This window comes from Eutrigla gurnardus, assembly GCF_963514095.1.
Source record: "Eutrigla gurnardus genome assembly, chromosome: 20".
NCBI classification, from domain to species: Eukaryota; Metazoa; Chordata; class Actinopteri; order Perciformes; family Triglidae; genus Eutrigla; species Eutrigla gurnardus.
In genome coordinates this window covers 15032199-15053986 of record NC_139931.1, presented here as the reverse complement: position 1 = coordinate 15053986, position 21788 = coordinate 15032199, and the positions used below count along the sequence as shown (strand labels likewise).

Sequence of the window (21788 nt, the reverse complement as noted above, 5' to 3'; positions counted from 1 at the left end):
TTGCACCTTCACGACCAAAATAGGAGACTGCTTTTAAAACCCCACTAAGGCAGAGCCCTCAGTCACAGCAGGACATCTCCTGCTTATACATATTCAGACAACATAATGCATATACTCTTATGTAACGTTGTTTGAACTTAGCAGAAGTATTTCATCTTGAGAAAATGTTCTCAGGTTCTGTAGCTTTAGAAAAAAAAGGGTGAGTTATAATTATTCGATGCAGCTGAATCATATACAGCAGAATATGGATTTGGCATCAAAAGATGAATATGAGCTGTCAAGCTATGATTCCGAGTATACTGTGGACTCCGCATTAATGGTTTCCATATTAAACCATACAGAACTCTAGCTCCAGTACTGGCAGTTCTCCTTCTCTTTGCACGGGAAAAACAACACCTTGGACACCTTCATCTTGATGCAATCTTGACACCTTAATGTTGCAGTGCTTTTATTAAACCTCTCTCACATGATGCGTATTCTCGATTTCTCTTCATGTTGTCTGCTGACTCACTGAACCAAAAATCAAATATTTAAAACTGAGGCAGCCTAAGTTTGAAATAGTCTATAGTTAAAAATAGTGAAATAAGGGATAAAGAGGATAAAACAGTTGAAACTTTTTGTGAACTATACCTTGATGCTGCTTATCTACTGTTTTTCTTGTGTAAGTTACAGCGTGTGTTTAGATATCTGTGCATCGAGCGGATCAGCGTTACCCCGTCAAGGTTGTGGCTCTTGTCCTGTGCCACCGCCAGCAGGTAGAGGGCAGAGCGGAGCACAGAGCGAGGCAGGGCACAGATGCCCTGCGCCTGCACTGAATGCAACAGCCGCAACACACTGGAGAACACTGTCTGGTCTGGGAGGAGTCTGGATGACACACAGATGAAAAATAATGATGATGACATTTCACTTGAAATATTACAAGAATGCAAATATGTGGCCAAACCTTAACATTTGAATGTATGCAAAAACAGAATGCATATTTGCCTGAATGTCAAACACCTCCGCAGACACATTCAGTCTGGGGCGCAATAAAGTGTACCAAAACACAAACTCTGTGTGCAAAGCAGACAAAGAGCTCCAGAGGGATGTTCATGTCTCATTCTCACACAAAAATCCAGAACGCTGCAGCATGCCTTATCTTCAATCTACCCAAATTCTCCCATGTGACCCCCCTCCTCCGTGACCTCCACTGGCTCCCTGTTGCAGCACGCATCCAATTCAAGACGATGACACCAGCCTTCAAGGCCATCAATGGAACGGCACCCATCTACCTTCAAACACTGGTCAAACCTCACGCCCCGAAGTGAGCACTTTGCTCCTCTAGCTGGCCGGCCTGTTACCATCATCGCTGAAATCAAACAAATGTCGCTCAGCAAAGTCCAGACTCTTCTCTGTTCTGGTCCTCAGTGGTGGAACGAACTCCCGACTAACCCTAATAACAGCAGAGTTACTTGCCATCTTCCATTTCTATTTTTTGGCTCTTACTTTATCGGCAATGATATGTTGTGGTTTCTTTCTTTTGACAAATGTACTTATTGTAAGTCACTTTGGACAAAAGCGTCTGCTAAATGACCTAAATATAAATGTACAAAATACACACAGACAAATGCAGACATTTAGAATGTATCCCAACGCACAGACACGCATTCATATTCACAGAACTTCTCTCTGAGTACACACACACACACACACACACACACACTACACACACAGCCCTCCCACGCTATGTAAATTTCTGGCCACAGCTCTTAATCTTGATGAGACCACGCAGCGGTAGGGAGGCTTTCATCCCCATCCCTGGGGGGGAATGCACAGCCGAGCTGCCACAGTGGGACAGATTCAACTTTCCAAAGAGGCCCAATGTATCGCTGAGGTTATAAAATATGTTCTTTAAAGCACCCTCAATGGGTTGTGAAAGTGCTGCTGGAGCAGCAAGAGAGACACACATGCAAAACCAGCCCGTTTCTTAACGGGGCAGAATAATATTTAATATATTGATACAACTCTGTGATATGACACAAGAAATCTGGTATTTCAGTTATTTCAAAACTGTGGTGTAGCTCAAATGTTGTTTCTTCACCTGTTCAACTTCAATAAATGTCTTGTTTGAGGAGTTGTAATATTTGATTCTGTCAATATCAGTAAGCTTATACACAGACAAGACTGGAGCACAGACTAGAGGTGCAGCCGGCTGGCTTCCAGCACTGGTAGGGAGAACAGAGAGGTTTGGTGACATTTTACTCTATTGATTCTCTAAACACAAGAAACTACGCTCACCCTTCTTACAAAAACATTCAGCAGCAACACCAGGCACAAGTGCTTAGAATTTGTATCAGCAAAATGCTATTATACTGATGCTGAAATATTTATTGGTTCATTCCATTTCCAAAGGAATACCAGCTCCGATCACATTTGTGCATGTAGGTGAACATCTTGTCATTGGTTTTATGCTTCTGTTTTCTTGTGCTTGATGCTACTCTGTGGTCCAGTGGCTAGTCCAGACTGTGTGTGTATTTTATTACCTGTCTCCTTGCTGCAGGGCAAGGTGCAGCATTATCACCAGACAGTACTGAGTGGCCCTCGGTCCTTTATATTCACACAGCTGAAGCCCCGGGGCCTCACACAGCAGAGAGGGCCAGTCTGACAGATGACAACACAGAGAGGGAAGGTTGTGTAACAGGAGACTCTCCACCTCCTCAACATCTGGGGGATGAGCAAGTAAATAGAATAGAAACAGAAAGAAAAAGAATTAATAATCAAAGCCAGGAACAGTTGGTGGTGAGAAAGAGAGACGAGAGAGGAAAGAGGATGTGGATGAGGGAAAGAGATGGATGCTATAAAGCAAAACAAAGAAGAGACCCTGTGGCTTCGCTACACTGCCAATAATCTATGTTGAATTCAAACATAAAGCCAATATCCATCATTAACCAAGCTATGGATGTCAAGCATGCTTCCATACAATTTTAAGAACATTCCTTGAAATTGTGTAATAGATACAAGCTAAAGAGTGGATTTTTCTCCATAAACGAGGTCCCTAAAGAACAGAAAGACGAGTTGAATAAAGCACGTGGAATATCGGAAAGCAGGGGCAGAGCAAAGAAAAGAATGACAGAAAGACTGAGGATGTCAAACAGGGATAGGGGTCACTGACGCATGACTACACTGGGGCTATAAAGCCATAGCAGGGTCTGTAGGGAGAGAGACTACCAATCAGCCAGCGAGGAAAACAAAGTAAAGAAGGGAATGGGACTTGGACGAAATACAGAAAGAGGAGGAGAGATAAATATAAACAGGAACCAAAGGGGGAAGTGGTGAAGGCTGCAGACCCAGACAGAGAGCACTGAAGGGATCACTGTGGAGAAAGGGTAAGAAATAAATTGTATTGTTTAGAAAGCATAGGGGAGAAAATGAGGAGAAAGGCACCAGGCATCAATGAAGCCGACACCTCCTCCAGGGAACTGGGGGGAGAGAAGAGAGGCAGGGAGAAGCATAGAAGGATGTCTCAAAGGAAGGACTGGGAGGGAGAGGAACATAGCAGAGGACAGGCTGATGAAGAAGATGAGAAGGGACACAACAGATGTGAGAAAGACAACAAACTGTTGTACAAAGCAGCCTGCAGTGACATGTCGCCTCCTACTCAGGTTTGATCAACAGTAAATGAGAGGAGAGAAGAAACATTTTAGTGATTCAGTTCTCAGATACATGCAAAATGAGAAATGATACACTTCAAAAAAAAAATCAGCAATATCAGAGTTATTCCACGAAACACATACTCAAAGCTCTGAAGGAGAGAGGGTACGGAAGAAGATGGCAGGGAGAAACAGCAAAAATAAATATATGTTTAAAACTGTTTAATAAGAAAAATGAGACAAAACAAGAGGCTGAAAATGAAACAAACAGATAAGGGTGATGAAATGGAGGAAGCCAGCGAGAAAAAGGAACAAACAAGAGCATAGCTCCACGGCAGTCATTATTCAAAGCCACAAACAAATACACACACGGCACACACACGTACACACACTCGTACAACTCATACATCTCATTACCTGAAAGAAATATTTAACTCAACTCAGGTCTCAATGTCACATCAAGGGGAGGACTGCAGTTCCAAAAAAACATTTCTTACATTTCATTTTAGGGGATCATGCAGTAAAAAGGGATTAGAAGATAAATAGCACTTATAGCTCCACTTACTTTAAGTTACATTTCCTTAATATAATTTACTTCAGCTTCACATAATAAGAAGCCATGACCCTGTGTTGGCGGCGTTTTCTCAAACTACGCTGGCATTTAAGAGACTTAACATCAGCTCTTTTGCACAGCAACCAAAAACCGGCAAGCAAACACGGTTCAGTTTTAAATTCAAGGCCATTTCACACATTCAACCTGTCTACACTGAAGACATCTGGGTCCTTTGTTTTAATTCTAGCTTAAGCAAATCAAAATAACTTCAAGGTCAGCTGGGAACATATTTCAATACTTGAATATCCAGAATAAGATATGAAATTTACAATAGCAGTATTGTTTCCATAAGCACCACAGCTTCCTGTCATGGACCTGCATTTGAATAACGCCTTTCTAGTCTCAACTCAAGGGAAATTACACTACTATGTCACACACTCTCTCTCTCACACACACACACACACACACTGATGGCAGAGGAGCGGCCTGCCCATCAGGATCTAATCCAATCTAACTCATTCACACACATTTACACCCCGATGGCACAGCCTTCAGGAGAAATTTGGGGTTCCCAAGGAGTGCGGATGGGAGGAGCCAGGAATCCTAACATGCTGTCTGGTGTGGGAACTCACAGAGTCACACCAAGAGGAAACTAGAGCAGATCATCACTAAAGCCTCCAACAAAGGGAGTTGTGTTACCATGCTATACCAAAACAATTACCACCAAAAATAAATGAACTTTATTTTGTAAAGATCTGCAGCTGCCAGACTTCAGAAAGCCTCTCATTTTACTGCACAGGGCTCCAGAGTGCGACCATTTTGGTCGCAAATGCGACCAAAATTTTTATGAGTGCGACTGAAAAAAATTGTAGGTCGCACTGGTGCACCTAACGCTGCTCGGGTGAAAAGAAAAAAAAAATAATCATAAGCGCAGCATCTCTTTGTGTTCTCCTGATGGTATCGTGGTCTAAACCAATAAGAGACAGAGCTCGGGCGGGTCCTTGCCTCTGATTGGCTGTGGTCCTTTTCACTGCTGTAAATTGTGTCGAAAATTGTGTTCGAAAAATGCGAGCGAGCTGAGCAGGTACTCTGAGCGCTTCGATTTTCTTTGAAAATGAAGAGAGGCAGAAAGCCTCGCCCCAAGACTAATTAAAAAGCCCAAAAATATGCCTTCAGACAGGACTGGTTGAAGCAATTTCCCTGGCTGATGTACGATAAAGAAAGGGACTGCATTTATTGTCGGGAGTGCGGTCAGAATATGGCCGGTAATAAATAGTGCGTTTGTGGAAGAGTCAACAACATTTCGCATCGAGACGTTGAAAAAGCGCAATATGTCCAAAAAGCATACTACATGCCGTGATAAGTGTGTTAATAAAGTGGCCCCTCATCCAGCTGCATTTCAGCGTCAGGCTGTATCAATCAGGTCCGCTGAGGAATCTGAAATGATTATAAAACTCAACGTTGCATACAATATTGCAAAGGAGGAGTTGCCGTTCACTAAATTTAAGTCTGAAATTATTCTGATGAAAAAAATGCCGACACTAAAGAACAAGACAGCTGAGGTTGGAAACGCCACGTACACGTCATCATGATTGACGGCGACACAGACGTCTCTACGAAGGAGTGCGTTATTGTCTACTTCCGCATTAACATGTTAATTGGACATGTCGAGGTGGAGCATGGACACGCACAGTGTTTGAAGGCCCACATTACAGCATGAGAGATCATGAATAGGAAATTGTATAGTAGCCCATTCCTAATATTAAATATTAATAGCCCAAGTAAAAATATAATAAGGCTAGGCTAAGATCACATAAACAGTCTTCCATTTGCAATCTATAGGCTAGTGACCTGTATGATCTTTTTATTGTGCCACAAAGCAAGCATTTGCTGCGCTTGGGCATCAGTGTGCAGATTGGCTGGAGAAAAGGGTTCCTCTGGGTGCTGATGGTGCTGCAGTTAACCTAGGCCATAAGGGGATGTCATTATGTAAAAGGAGAGCCATAAAAAGGTGACTTTTTGGTGTTAAAGGCGAAGCGATGTAAAATGTGGGTGCACCTAAATTTTGTGCTGGTGCACCTAAAAAAAAAAGTTAGGCGCACCAGTGCAACCAATGCAAAAAGTTAGTCTGGAGCCCTGATATAGAAGGGTCAGACGGTCGGCCTGCATAGTCCTGGTTGTTCCATGACTCCCTTCCATCGAGCGGGCCCAGCAATATAGCCGGGCCATGGAGTCCCTGCTGCTGCCCACCTGCCCAATGGATCTCTCCACCACCCGCCGGAGCTGTAAGTCACTAACAGGCTCAGATGACTGGAAGGATGACATCATTTATTGGAAACTAACAGGAACAACAGGTTTTAACTGGTGCTTCATGAAGCTCTGTGAGTGGTACGAGTTTGTGTGTGTGTGTGTGTGTGTGTGTGTGTGTGTGTGTGTGTGTGTGTGTGTGTGTGTGTGTGTGTGTGTGTGTGTGTACCATGCTGGTAGGAGCCAGAAGCAGGATCTGACTGGGAAAGCAGACACATACTGAGTTTCTGTAGAAAACCGGAGCAAGCTGCATTCAGATTTGGGTGCCTGAAAGAATTGTTAAGAGGGAGAAATAGAGTCAGAGAAAATGCACTTGAATACATAGACCATGCAGTGAACAGAGAGCAGAAGAACTGCAGAAATAAAGGCAGAATGAGGGCACCTGAGACACAGGACAGGATGTGCCTTGACTTAATCGTTTCAAATATGAAACACAGGTACTGCATGGTTCAGGTTCATTACAGCTCAGAGCTGTGGGACCTGAAGCCGACAGAGTCAACCACATTCATGAGCGGGCTAACACACACAAAAGCACATATGCTGACGTATGCAATCCCAAACACAAACAGTAGGCTTTGAAGCTGCAAATCTGTTCCTCTGAGACCGGCACACTGCTGAGAAGACTGGCTTATTGGAGAAAAGAAGTGATGCATGTCTCAGTCGAATTATCTATCTCAGCGTTCAATGTGCACCAACAGGGAGTGATAACAAGAACTCCACTTTCTGAGCCACCATGGTTTAACACACACAGATGCACTGTTAATTGGTGTGTGTATATGCGTGCGTGTGTGTGTGTGTCCTCAGGTTATCCTGTTACACTGTACCTGTTATCCGTACAAAGAAGCCCTTTATGTTCCAGAGCCACCCTGTAGAAACCAGAGGACGCTGGAGGGAAGAGCAGAATAAAGGAAGAATGAGACGAGGAAGGGAGAAGGATGGTAATAAAAAACACTTTTTATAGAACACTTTTCAGAACAAAGAGTAGAGAGACACCTGTTATCATTGTGTCAGTCATCAGCCACATGATTCAGTCCTTAATGTTCCCCAAAACTTTCACTTTTATTTCTCACATTACTCCCCCCTCCACACTATAATCTAAAAACACTCATTTGGCCACATTGGGTAATAATACAGCAGCAACATGGGGGGGAAAGCCATATCGTAAAGCTGTGCTTAATGTCTTGGCTGTGTCCATGGTGCAGTGAGAGAGAGACAACTCACTTATAAGAGGGAAGTTTTAATTTCATAAAGCTACTAACTCACTTTCTGGTGGACCAATGCCAAGCTACTGCTCAGCTATATCAGCAGAAAGTGTCTGTTCTGCTTTGTTAACCACTCCCAGCGTAAATATAAAGATTCTCTTTAATGCCCCTCGCTTGCTTGACTTGATGCCCAAGGCAACGCATTTCCTTTCAATAATTGAGGCTCATCATGTGGACTACCATCTTTCGACAGATTGCTTAGTTTCCCCCCTACAGTCAACTGTTAGTAGGGCTGTACCAAATGTCATTTTTATTTTACATTCAAAGCTGCTATTGAGGTTTTTGAACGAAGCTTTAAATGTCTGTTGTCATATTTTCTGCTAGACCGCCCCGTTAATACGGGTGCGTGCATCCCTTTGGGTGCAACAAGCGAGAGAGCAAAACTGCATTGAAAAATGAATTGTTTTTGAAAGGCTAAACGCCAATAAATATGGATCGCAGCGGAATACATTGTTAAATAAAAACATGGAATTGTGGAAATGCTTAAAGGAGTCATCACCCGGAAATCGCAATTTCTCTTGTTAAAACATGCATATCTGTGTTTGACCTCAGTTGAAACTTGCCTGAAAGGCTGGAGTTTGAAAGTGGCGCCGTTTTTTCGCTTCTGCTCTTTTTCCGAACAGGAATAGCACACAAGGGTGTGCATTCCTAAAGCACGAGATTTTGATTCTGCGCCTTCGGTGACGTCACCGTGGCGGCTACTTGCATAAGCCCACCCCTCTTTCACCACCCAACCCCGCCCCGTCCGCTACCTGAAATCGCCGAAGCGCCGCCATTATGTTTTGGAGTCTGCATGCAGGCAAGCCCCCCCCGGCTCTGTCCTTCCTGCGGCGAATCAACGCGCGCCTCATTACATATTATACAATGCACATCCGGACCAGTCAAAACCTCGCGCGTAATCTCGCGTGATAAAATCGCGGTACGAAAAAGGGTCAGAACAAGCTCAATGTTTGATTAAATTTTTTTTTTTTTTTTCTAATAAGTTTTACGAATTGATCCAAAGCGATCCAAGGGGGGCTGGATACGTATAAAACCAGGTGATGACTCCTTTAAATCTCTCTCAGTTCCTTTTGACTTTACAGCATACACGGCCACCACTGAAATATAATTCTACAAATAGTATAATACTCATAGTGTTAGTGAAGCCTGATATTTATCTGCAACGGTGCAGAAAAAAACAGGTTTAAACAGAATGAATAGACATTTCAAACTATTCATTACAGCACCATTTGCACGGCGGGTTTTTGTAAACAAATATTGATTTTAGTTTTATGAACATTACCTAACAGAAAGAATCAGTGTTTCAAAGGGAACTGAGCTTAATAATGTGATTGCTTCAGCTTATTTAATCAACTTCAACTTTTAAGACTTTAAACTAAATTAATTTTAACCAGGGTACTAAATTGGCAAATCTGCATTGAGGCAGTTTGTTCAGAAGTATGTTTGGCTAGTAAGTCATGTTTTATATTCCCACCATGTGGGCTTCACAGCGGTATGGGCTGGTGCTTTATGTTGCCAGGAAGACATTCAGCATTCCAGCGTTCAGTAACAAGATATGAAAGTTGGGGCTAATTTAAAAACATGAGCTGTGGGCTCAACCTGTACCAGCCATCTCAGTGATTAATATCACATCAGTTTCACAACAGAACTTTATCGATACATAGAAACACCATCCATACATTATAATCACAATATATAATGTAATATCATCAGCCTGAAGGCACTCCTAATGCTTCTATTATCAGTATTGTATTTTCTAAATGTATCCAACATGTATTAAGTCTGCTGTTCTTGTAGCTATTCAGCAGAGTTCATTATATTTTTCTCACACAATCACTACCCATCATTATAATATTACAGGGATTGACAGCCTGAACCTCCAGATAATGTCAAATAGTCGGAGCACAACATTTAGGCAGAATATTCACAAGCTAGCAGATACCTGGCAACGTGCCGAGGGAGAACACACACATGCTTTCATGAAACTAGAATACAGAATGTATGACACTGAAGTCAAATTAAGTCATGTGATGTTCATTCCGTGTTAGCCAACTCACCGAGCTTATTTGCAAAGAAGGGCATGTGAGACGGAACCAAGGTGAACTGGGAGGACAGGATGGAATAAAAGTGCTGCAGTATCTGAGCGTTGGGTTCATGCTCATACATTCTCTACACACACACACACACACACACACACACACACACACACACACACACACACACACACACACACACACACACACACACACACGGGGAATTGCAAGATTTGTTGGTTAGCCGCACATCTCTCTGTGTGTGGCAGAGACATGGGCGGTTAAGATGAGAAGATAGTGACTCGGATGTGTGCATCTGTGGGTGTGCTTCCAGATCTCACAGTGACGGTGGGTATCCAGACGGAGTCACAGCAGCGCAGCAGACATTTACAAAGAGACTCCAGCGAGTCCTGAGCATGGCCGTGTTTAGATGGAGCTGTGAACGTGTTCTCCTTCAGAACAGGCTCTGATGCACACTCCTCAGCCAACCTTGGACGGACGGACACACACACACACACACACCCAACAAACCGTATCTACATTTTGAATGACAAGACATGAGATGGAACTTGAGATGGATTTAAGTGGAACTAAAACTACCTCAGGCTGAACACTTCATTGGTACATAAGTGGGACAGTTTATCCATTCTCACTGTCCCAGTGATGCCATTTAACTCCCTGAACAAGTGACAAGTGACAATGTGCTGACCTGCAGGCTGCCTGAAAACAGACAAGGGCTTGGAGCAGAAATCCTTCGGACCTGATAGCCTGGCTGTTGGGTTGTGACCTTTTCAGACTCCTCTGGAGAATAGAGAAATATGGGCAATAACAAAAGAAACAGGATAAGAGAACGGAGTAGTTGTGGAGGATGAGACAACCAACACATGGTGTCACATCACAAAGAAAACTATCTTCTTATCAAAGCACATCATCCAAACAAACATTCTCAAACCTGTCCCATTAAAACATACACTGAGAAAACCCTGAGTATCTGCCAACACAGAGTGCTGATCCGATACTATTTTCTGAGATAATAGTTTCACAGTGCACACTTCATCTAAAATCAATCCCATGTATATGCTTGACAATTTAATAGCTCTGCTATGTATTAAGCAAGCTGCGCCTTAATGGTTTTTAAAAAAATCAAGCATTTTTCAAATATTTTTAAATCAAAAATGTCACTTATTATGTTTTCCTGTTATTATTAGCATTATAATAACAGGAAAACACTCAACATTTGTAATATAATCACAATTGAAGTGGGGTAATATCTTAGCTTGAATATTCAGTCACATCAAATAAAAATCACAATTCCACTTAATGCAACATTATAGTATTAACAACAGAAATCTCAATCTCGCATCTTGAAGATGCAAAGAAAAGGAAAAATCTGTTTTTACTTCTTTGGAGTAGAAGCCGTACAGTAAAACCTGAACATCAAACAAATACAATTGCAAGGCCTTGGTCAGCAAGGAAGGTCAGTTTTATTAGAGCTGCTACGTGAGTTTTTCCTCTCTCTCATGCAGTTATACTCTTACCCACACAAAGGCTCTTTTTCAGGAAAATCAGCCTATCTGCCATGTTAGCAGTCAGCCGGTTCCTCTTCTCATCAGTGATGCTTCTGCACTAAAGAGTCTCTCGTGGTCCACACTTGTGCAGAGGCCACGGAGGATATTAGTTGCATTTCCCAGTGAGGGAAATTGTAAAGCATGTGCCCTCTAGTACTGTGCGGATTGTATGACCTTGGGATGGTTTGCTCCTGAACAACTGCTGATGAGGTGCTCACAGATCCTGTCTCACTCTCTTCTAAGATCTCATCAAAGACTGCCAAGGCTGCTGCTTGCTGTCTGTTTCTCAGGCTCTGCCTCTGGCCCTCATTACCTCCCTTTTTCTCCACCTCTTGAATGAGAGCATCCTTTGCATATCAATCTGGATATCTTCCAGACGTGCGTAGGCCTGTGATGAATGCTTAAAATGCCCTACACTTTTCCTTGTGTTAGCCGTTGTATCTGTGATGCTGCGCTGAGAAAGCAGACTCTCGTGTACAACCAGCTGAAGCGTGAGTGTGATACGGCCCACGCTTGGTAACCCCATACCATACGTTGCTTCTTATTATTTCTTGCATTGTCCTGTAAAATAAGATGGGACATTGCTTGTCTACTACTACCCTTGATTTTCTGTTTTGCATGCGGTGCTCTGCTGTATGAGACCTGGTGAAGTGAAGAGCTTGTAATATCACACACTTTAAATCAAAAGTGGAGTCAATCCAGTGTGCAGTGAGGCTAAGCAGTGATACCTGATAAAATACCTCGTAGGTGGTCACAAACGTTGTAAAGCTCTGGTTGGGCAGTGTCTGAAATATAGTGTTGGGTTGTACTGTGGCTCCAAAAGATGCCAAAAACCTGTATTCTCTTAGCAATGGGTTGATCATCATGGGTTGGATGAATTCCATTACCGTGAATTCTGTAATTTTATCGACCTTGTTGCTGTCTCTAGGAAATGTCTTTTTTAAAAGTGTCCTCCAGTGTTCGTTGCTTCCATGCAGTGAGTGAACTCACTTGATTGAATAGAGTGCTTTTTTTTTTAACGTGCTGTATGAAATTGGTAGTCGTTGTTACTAGCGACTCACAAAGTGCTCGCATTGAAAACATTACAAGTGGCTGTTGAACTGTTTCCACACTGCAGACCTTTTGGCAAAGATGCTCTGAACCATCACTTATTATAGCCACATCCTGTCGCATATTGTGCTCTCCGTTTATGTCGTCTGGTTGACAGCTATCATAAAATGGAGGATCAGGCATTAATATAGCCAAAAGGATCATTTAAAAAAAAGAAGTTAAATTTAACTCATTCACATTGTTCTTTAACTTGGAAAATGAATAAATGCTAAGCAGACAAATCTTGCTGACAGTTGTATCACTGTCCTTTGTAACATGTGTGATGCTCCAGGGATTCACTCCACTCATTGCAGCCTTCAGAAAAAAAGGCAGCAATGAGGGACAGCTATGAAAAAAACAACAGAAAAAGACATTCAGTCCTTCATGGAAGAATTCAATTCTTCTCGTCAATCACAGATGTACTGTGTGACATGTTGCCAGACAGCATTAAAGCCAGATATATCAGTGTTGTATTTAACTGATAGCCACAAAACACTCTGGAGAATCACCACAAGACAAAGTCTCAGACAGACAGCTCTCTTCACTTCCAATTCTTGAATTTGGTGTCTTAATTTTATATTTGTGGAAGGAAAAACTAACTCACAGAGCTTCGTCGTGAGGTGACGGCCTCAGTCAATCCCTCGGAGGGTAGGAACAGCTCTGAGAATCTGTCAGTGACAGCCTCAATCAATCCCTCTATCTTCCCATACTGGACTGGTCTGGACTGGTGGTTGAGTCTGGAGAATTCAGAGTGCAGTTTATACAAAGGATTGTTTTAAGTGAGCGGCTTGGATGGTTAATTGTATCATAGATGGACATAATGTGTATTTCTGAGTAAGTGTGTGTGTGTGTGTGTGTGTGTGTGTGTGTGTCTGAGAAGGTGAAACTCATGGCCTGGGCAAAGCTTAGAAGTATTCTTGAAAAAGTACTTACATAATCAACCTATGCGTCTGTGTGAACACGGATACACAAGTGTGTATGTGTGTGTGCATTGGTTGAATCAGTAATCCTTTGTAGATATTAATAACAAACAGTCATATAACTTTGTCAATCATGTGTCCTTGACAATATGCGACTCATTTACATATCAGCAGTATGCATGTTTGTGTATACCTGAACAGGGCCGACGCAGCGATGGTGGCCTGTGTGGCTACCAGCAGGCAGGAGGAGGAGACTCCACCCAACACTGCCTCCGACACCGCTACAAACCCTGAACCACTTGGGAACAGACGCTCGCTCGGGGGCTGCCTGCACAAACACACACACACACACACACACACACACACACACACACACCCCTCAAAAATGACATTTGCATAGTGCATTTGTTCACAGATAAACACCTGGACTAGGCAGAGGAACGGCCGTCTATTACATTGCAGCGAGCGTCACATAGCAGGGCGTGCGATGCTGGCAAATTACCTCAGATATGTCATGCTCCAACTTTGCTCCTGCTAGATAGAAAATTAGAACTTGCAGTTCTCATTTTCCGTGACGAATCCCCTGTTTACCATTAATTACCTATAGGCTCGATCGCCCCACCACAGTTTCATTATGAACAGAGTAACCACTCAGTGTGGGAGGATTCTCTCCATGGCGAGTGCATTCCCTACAGCGGTGAACCGCGACCGGCTTTAGGTCGGCTTTTGCCTCTTCCCGTGGATTTGTGCTCACTGCACCCTCTCAGGGGAGGTACGGTCCTGTCATGACAACCGGGTCTGCCGCGATGTCAGTGACCCACCTGACCCGTCTTGAAACACAGACCCCAGCTGGTTTACGATGCTTTCTGGATATGACTGTTTTGTTGTCATCACCACTCATGTCCATACAACCAAAGAGTTAAATTGTTAACTCGAGCAAAACATTTTTATAGATCTAGCTTGAAATTTGCTCCCAAAATGAAACAGATTGATGCACTGAACTTTAAAATTTAGGGTAAAAGTGTATTTTTTCATATTGCAATATATACAGTATATATACATAGAGATAGACAGTTAAAATGACTGATACTGTGTGTGGATCCTACATGAGTCAGTGATAACCTGCCAAAAGTAGAGAGAAAGGGCACAGCTCTTCAGGATTTTTTGCTGATATGGATTTTTTGACAAGGATGTCAATAAAGGCCCATCAAAAAGCTGACTATCTGTTATTTTGCCTGATCTGTCATTCTTTGGCTTGCTGTGCCAATACCAGCATTGACTGTCTACTGAACCAGAATGAACTCGCCCTCCCTCTGTCTCACTCCTGTACACACACACACATATTTTCTCTCTTTTAAGGCAGGGACACATAAACAAATATCGCTGACCTATTAGTGTCACCACAACGTGTCTATGGTCTATGACGCAGCACCACAACAGCTGTAGACTGGCTCCCTGTTGCCACAACAGTAGTCACATAGAACATCTTAAATAACACATGCATGCACATAAAAGGTGCACACAAACACAAACACATTGGTGCTTATCTATCAATACCAACACATACAAAGTCACAAAAAGGCATATGCACACAAAAAACAGCACTCAATCACACATGTGCACTGGTCCTCTAACATACACCCCTTCAGCCTGTTTAGCTCTGCAGAGTTCTGGTCTGGCTACTTTTTTTTTAATGTTACGCTCAGTGTTAAGGACAAAATTCCTTGCCATTTGAAATGTCTTATCCCGTATCACTGCCATGTGACGGGGGGAACATTCCATTAAAATGATGTCAACCTTGCAGAAATATGACAGCGTTTTACTGGCTCGTGATATATTTTCATCTGCGAGCCAGCAGACAGTTAATTCAAATATAATTAAACTTCCCAGTGCACCATATTTAACACGTTTTGCCGGAGGTCGCTGCTCTGTGTCAAAGTAGCAGAAGTTGTTGAGTTTGTGAGCAAACATACAGTGGTGTAAAAAATCATTAGCATAATTGTGGGCTACTCTTCACAACTACTAGCTTCATGATAACTGCAGTTATAAAGCAATAACTTCTCAAATGCCACAAAACGAAAAACAAGGAAAATACGAGGAGGAATGTCATCAAATAATGTGATCTATTACACAGTATGATCTGGCAGATTTTTAGTGAAATAGCCTCCAGGTAATGCTTAAGTCAACATCCCATTGCATGATGTCAAATCAATAACACCTCTTTCTATGTCATTTTTCGGAGCAGCAGAAGTCTCGACAGCAGATATCTCAAACCCTCAATGAATACACTCTCATGTGTTTTTGTCAATAAGCTGAACTGACCTTTTAACATACCATGGGTTTATCAATACTTGCATTTGTAAGTAATCAAACAGGGACCTTTACATGAAAATGTCAGCATGGAAAAATGCAGCAGCTAACCCTCATTAAAGCATAATTAACTTAATTTGATGCAGCTACTGTATGTCTATCACCCTGTGATGCAAAAGTGCTCTGTTGGGTCGTGGTGACACTCGTCTTTTTAATGCGACTTTTGTGATCTATCGCACCAGACACCTGACACTAGTGATGGGATTGGTTGACTGGTTTAACACATTTGATTTCCTATAATTCTTCACAATAAAGGCCCTGTTATATTTGCGGCTTACTCGTCGTCCCTGCAGTATTAGTAGACTTGTTTTATTGAACAATAGTCACAAACCAAGCTTTGCTAAAACTCAACTTTATACAATAAAACTCTTTTTCTCCTTTTAAGCAGAAAAATCAGTAACTGTTGGGTTTTCATCAGCTGTGCCTTAGCCCTGGATTTTCTCCTCTCTTCCCTTTGCTCTCCTCGGGAGAGAGACTCTCGTATTTTGGGAAGATGATGCAAAACACATTTGATGAATTGTCCAGACTGTGACTACATGCTGTCCCGACCTCACTGAGATCCAAACTCGGAATGTGGTCTGGCTTATTAGATCAAAATGCGAGCAAGATCCAATCTCGAAGCATAGACTTGACAGATAATGCATCCTGGCATAATCGAATGCCAGAAAGTCGCATTTAAAAAGACAAGTGTAACCACGGCCTTGGAAGGGCAAAGAAAGTGAGGTGTGGTGACGTTATTTTTCAAGAGAGTTACATGTGTGAAAGTGCAGTGGAAATCATTTTGGCATCGAGACGGCCTAAAGACACCCTAAACATGACAGAGCAGGCTCACCTTTCCAGTATCTCTGCCAGGAGCAGTAGACCTTGTTTCGGCACTTCCAGGTTGGTCACCTGCAGAGCCCCTTTCAGACTACGCACCAGGGACTCAATACCTAACACACAAAGAAATACTTGACCAGACCAGGTCTTGCTAAGACTGATGTCTACAACACTACAGACTAGAATGACTTCCTGCAAAATCACATTCTGTTTTGTCAAATTTACGATAAATCAGGGTATTCTTTGGGGCGTTAATTGTAACGTTTTGGTCTAAAAATGTCTTCCTCCGCATTCGGTTGAACTTAGCTCCACCCTCTTGTGTCACTTCTGGCAATGGACACCAAATGCTGAACTGGAGGCTTCAAAACGGTAGTCCACAAACCAAAGACATCAAGGTGACATTCACCCACTTCTTACAGTCTACGGTCTCTCTCACCATAGACAGATTGACACTGGGAGAAGAAGAGTGGGTCCTGAGTCAATAGCACCAAACAGCTGTAGGCAGACCACAGCAGCACCTCATTACGACTACTGGCCAGGCAATCAAACAGAAACTCTATACGGTTCAAGAGAGATGGAGAGAAAACTGTGTGAGGGGCTAAGAAAATGGATTCAAGAGAGAAAAAGAGGTAACAATGTTGCAACACTAATACTCGACACGCTGTAATGTTTTCAAGCAAATTTATCCTATGATAATAAACAAAAAGGGTAAAAAGTTCTTATTGAGAGCACCATCATAATCTGAAATTCTGGGGCAAGAGATTAACACAAATATAACTCTACAGTGACGAAGAGTTACAGTACATATACAAGGGGAGGAGAAGGCAGCAAAAACAAAGAAACCGAGATACAAAGAGAAAAACCAAAACCTAAGACAAAGAGAGGGAGCCAAAAGGGAACGTAGAGGAAATTATTTACAAAAGACAAATCAGAGAAGACATCAGGTGGCACAGCAAGCATATCCCACCCACTGTGTTTGTGTGTCTGTGTGTGCATATCACCAGGTACGTCAGCCTTGATGAAGGCAGCACTGCACTGACTGGGAGAATTCTCCAGGACGGCTGCAATACACCTCGCACTGGTCACCTGGAACGTCTCATCACCACTCACCAGCAACTGAAAAACACATTTTATGTGCTTTAGTAGAATCCACCCATCATTCAGTATTGTTTCTTCAAACACTGCCAGGGTACTAATGATTAAGAGACAAAGCAACATTTTGCCAACTGTCTGACTCTCATCATCAGTTCACAGTCTATACTCTGAGCTTAGGTTATGTTAGTTTATGGATGTTCAGTACGATGACACTGCTCTATATGTAAACCCATGTATAGCCATGGCAATGTGCACACGTAATTAGGGGCTTGGGAATAACCTCTTATTAGAATGAGCACGTAAGTCACTTTGGATTAAAGCGCTAAATGCCCTAAATGTAAATGTAAGCATGTTTTTGTAAATTTGTTAGATTTACACGATTTTGATGGGTGCTGGATTTTGCGCCATCTAGTGGTGAGGTTGTCCCGTGTGCATGTAGGAGAATTAGAATGGCCGACAACGAAACGTGAAAATACTATATTAAAATAGTGGCCCTATGTCGATGTAAACAGCGCATTCTAAGGTGATACCTTAAGCGTACAAACACTTTCCATAAAACCAAGAGACTGACTTGGTATGCTGTACAGCCCAAAACAGCAACTGAACAATCCATCAAGTGGAGAATGTAGGAAAATTACTTTATTGGCTAGGGACTCAGCTGTGAGAGTGTATATGCTTGTTTTCTTTAGTGCAGCACTGTTACAGTTTGTCTTTGCAACATCAACCAACACTCTAGCTTTTCTTTTTGCCTACCAAGATCCCTGTTTTTTTAAAAAACATTAAAAACAGTAAATGTATTTTATTAGAAAATAAACAATATGTTTTTTGGAGATCATTTAGATGTGGGTGATTGCTTAGATATTAATGCAACACACATCTATTAAAAAACATCATCTGCTGTGTCATAGCTGAGAAAAACTAACTAGATGTAATCTACACATTGATTTCCCAGACATGAATTACAAATATTTGTCCATGTTAAACCCTCACTGAGCCCCTACTCAAAGGCACATTAATCCAGGATTAGAACTCCTTGTTATGATTATCGTCAATGTCATAATGTGGGTCTTCTGGAGGGGGGGCAGGATGTTTGGACAGAGACCTTTTTCAGTACGAGAGGCAGACGGCATTGGTCATGGGGCTGTTGCTCTTGGTTCTGGCTGAGGACCGGGCCGTTGCTGGTTTGGATGTTCTGGTTCTCATGGCAAGAGTTCAGATCGCCGGGGCTGTTCATCAGAACTGACACTGCCTCGCCCACCTGCACCAGCAACCACAGCAGGCCTAACGGATGAAAGACAAAGTGTAAATAGATACTGATGCTCAGCATCCTGAACATATACACGATTTTAGACAAAACAAGGGGATGACATGCACTCATGAATGTCAGACAACTTTTGCGATGATAAAAATCAATTTTGGGAAAATAATCCACAAAAGGATATAAGGATGAATTCATACTGTACACAATCAGAAGTCAAACACACAATGCAATAACAAGTTATGTAATTAGCATTTTAATGTTGCATGTGTTTTCTTTTCCTTGCCAGCCATCTGGAGACAAAGTACAAAAACAATAACACAAGTAATTATTTTTAAACATTCTAAAATGCATATTTCTCATATCAATGTCTTGAACACTGTGTAGACAATAGAGTGCTGAACAAAAAGATTAATAATCCTGTTTAATTCCTCCAAGTGGTTTTTCTCACTGTGGCTGGTGAGGCTAAACCTATTAAGATTAAATCCATTAAAAATTACACAAACAACAACAGCTATGCTAAAAGCTGGAGTAAACCAACCTTGCACCTCTATTCCAAGCCAACCGTGCATTCCACCTCTCTCCTAAATTAGTACAGTGATAACACAACTTCACATGCCTAGGGGATAATAATGACTTTCCTTTTCAATAAATCCATTCTGGCTATCAACCGCTGCACACAGCTAGCGGGCTTATTATCCTTAAAACTCAAAATTTCTACAAGATAGCGACACGCTTTCATCTCAGTATAATCCCTCCTCTTTCTCAATCTAGCCTCGCCCCGAAGTATATTCTGGATCTGCACTTAGAAAGATGATGTACATGTTATATTATGGCCTTTTAGCTTTTTGAGAAAAAAAAAATCAATAACCAACTAGTGTAGACCTCTAATGATGAGACAGTAGTTAATAAATTCACTTTCGTTCTGACTACTTACATACTTACACTGTTACATACTTGTAACAACCTAAAAAAAACTGACGTGAAAAATTGGCTACCCACACTATACAGCCTTTAACACCTTTCTATTTCCACACCCTATTAGTCCCAATCCTAATTCTCTCCCAGGCAGCTGGGAGTGAGATGATGATTCATACATGACAAAAGAGAGCCGTTCCCTCACTCTATCACCAAAGAAGTTTCTGTTGTGCTCAGTTAAAATTTCCATCTATATTTAATAGCCCCTCCCCTTATCTTGGCTCGATAATGGTATTTTTCATGCTTGCCTAAGTTATGCTCTACTCATCTCAAAAACTTCAAACGTTTGGAAGAAAGCAATGCAATCAATCTATTTTAGTGCTTACAACATCTAAATGAAGCCAATCATTTTGTCCAGGCAGCTAATGATGCTCTCAAGTACACTTTATACAGTCATTTTGAAAAAAAGTACTTCTACAAAGTGTAGAAAAGAAAAGTCTCAAAAGTGACAAAACTCACTCTACACAGAGGTAGTCATGAAAACTTTTAGTTCAAGAAGAATATTTTAATATAGAATATAACTTGGCTTTGCTCCAGACAGCTGAATAAAATAATTGATAGGTGTTTTTTCTTACCAACGCAGTTATTGATGAGTTGGGGAGAGGTGGCATTGACCAATGTCTGCAGCAACAGAATACAGACTCTGTCCCTGATGGCAATGGGTAAAGACTGGGCAGTCGAGCCCCCAGCTGTCCCAAACAGTTTGAGCCACACATATAGCACGGAAGCCTTCAGCTTTTCATCTGGGTAAAGCAGGGCCGAGGACAAGTGCTCTAGCAAAGGCACTGGTGGACAGAGATGGGAGACAGATGAGTAAATGCATCAACTAACAAACAGACAGATTAAAGAGGACACATCCATGATCAGGTGGGGAAACTGGAAATAAATAAATAACCTGCATATAAATGCAACAAATGAGGTAGCGTGTGTTTACTAGCTATGTCTCTTACATATAAAATGTTTATATATAAAAATCTTGCAACCTCATTGTGGATGAGGTTGCAAGATTTTAGAATGCGAAAGGTAAAAAAATATTAATTCCATAATGTTGTCAGATATTTATAATAATAATCAGAGCCTGTAATTGAGCTTTTAGTGGAGGTACATTGAGTTTTGATTAGATTAGATTAAATTATATTGTCATTGTGCAGAGTATAAGTACAGAGACAATGGAATGCAGTTAGGAGGAATTACATTTGTAGGCCGTTTAGCAGCTGCAGCTTTACTGGACCAAATTTAAAAAAACTCAACATTCATCACCAAGTTACCCCTTTAGATAAAGGAGGAGCAGACCAATAAGTCCAGGAGAGTTAAAGGTAACATATTGTGATAAAAGTACAGATAAATAACACAATGAGAGCAGCGAGACGACAACATGCATATAGACAAAACTGCTGGGAAGAAAGTGGCTGTGAGTTTCACCTGAACAACCTCTTTAGCTATGACAGAGGGAGTTTCAATGAAGATGAAAGGGTTGAATATATAGGCTACTGAGGAGAGAGCAAAAAAATGGCAGACTGAAGAGAGGGCGAGAAAAGGAGATTAAAAAAATATACATAGGGTGGGATTGGAGTCTCATCAAAGGTTGGTTCTCTGGCAGTGAAAGCATGATTCAGAATCTGGAGAAGGGAAAAAGAAAAAGACAGACGATAGAGAGAAACATGAAGAGAGTCATGGTGCAAAAGAGAAAGACAGATGGGTAGGCAGAAAGGCTGAGTTAGTGAAGGAGGGATGCATGGAGGAAGAGCCATCCACAACAAGAGTCATAAAAGAAAAAGAATGGAAAAGAAATGTGGAGAGAAGAATAACAGATATATATAGTGACAAACCAGTTGTTGTAAATGAGTGACAGAATGAATGTGCATGGAGAGAACTTAAAATAACACAAAAATAGCCTCTTAAACATC

General features: G+C 41.8%; 1 protein-coding gene across 2 annotated transcripts in view; it reads right to left on the bottom strand.

The window, feature by feature from the left end:
- mei1 (meiotic double-stranded break formation protein 1) overlaps positions 1-21788 on the bottom strand; it is a gene marked incomplete at its 5' end in the record, with an annotated part of 48563 nt that overhangs the window by 20135 nt on the left and 6640 nt on the right. For both annotated transcript variants that reach the window (XR_014599059.1, XM_084037499.1), the window contains 14 exons: positions 714-864; positions 2523-2703; positions 6659-6756; positions 7314-7374; positions 9809-9920; positions 10126-10273; positions 10494-10585; positions 13046-13178; positions 13555-13689; positions 16564-16663; positions 16987-17106; positions 17552-17666; positions 18748-18926; positions 20457-20666. Coding sequence is in view for 1 of the 2 variants with exons in the window: in XM_084037499.1 (XP_083893625.1) it covers positions 714-864; positions 2523-2703; positions 6659-6756; positions 7314-7374; positions 9809-9920; positions 10126-10273; positions 10494-10585; positions 13046-13178; positions 13555-13689; positions 16564-16663; positions 16987-17106; positions 17552-17666; positions 18748-18926; positions 20457-20666 (1835 nt within the window). The remainder of the gene's footprint in view (positions 1-713; positions 865-2522; positions 2704-6658; positions 6757-7313; positions 7375-9808; positions 9921-10125; positions 10274-10493; positions 10586-13045; positions 13179-13554; positions 13690-16563; positions 16664-16986; positions 17107-17551; positions 17667-18747; positions 18927-20456; positions 20667-21788) is intronic.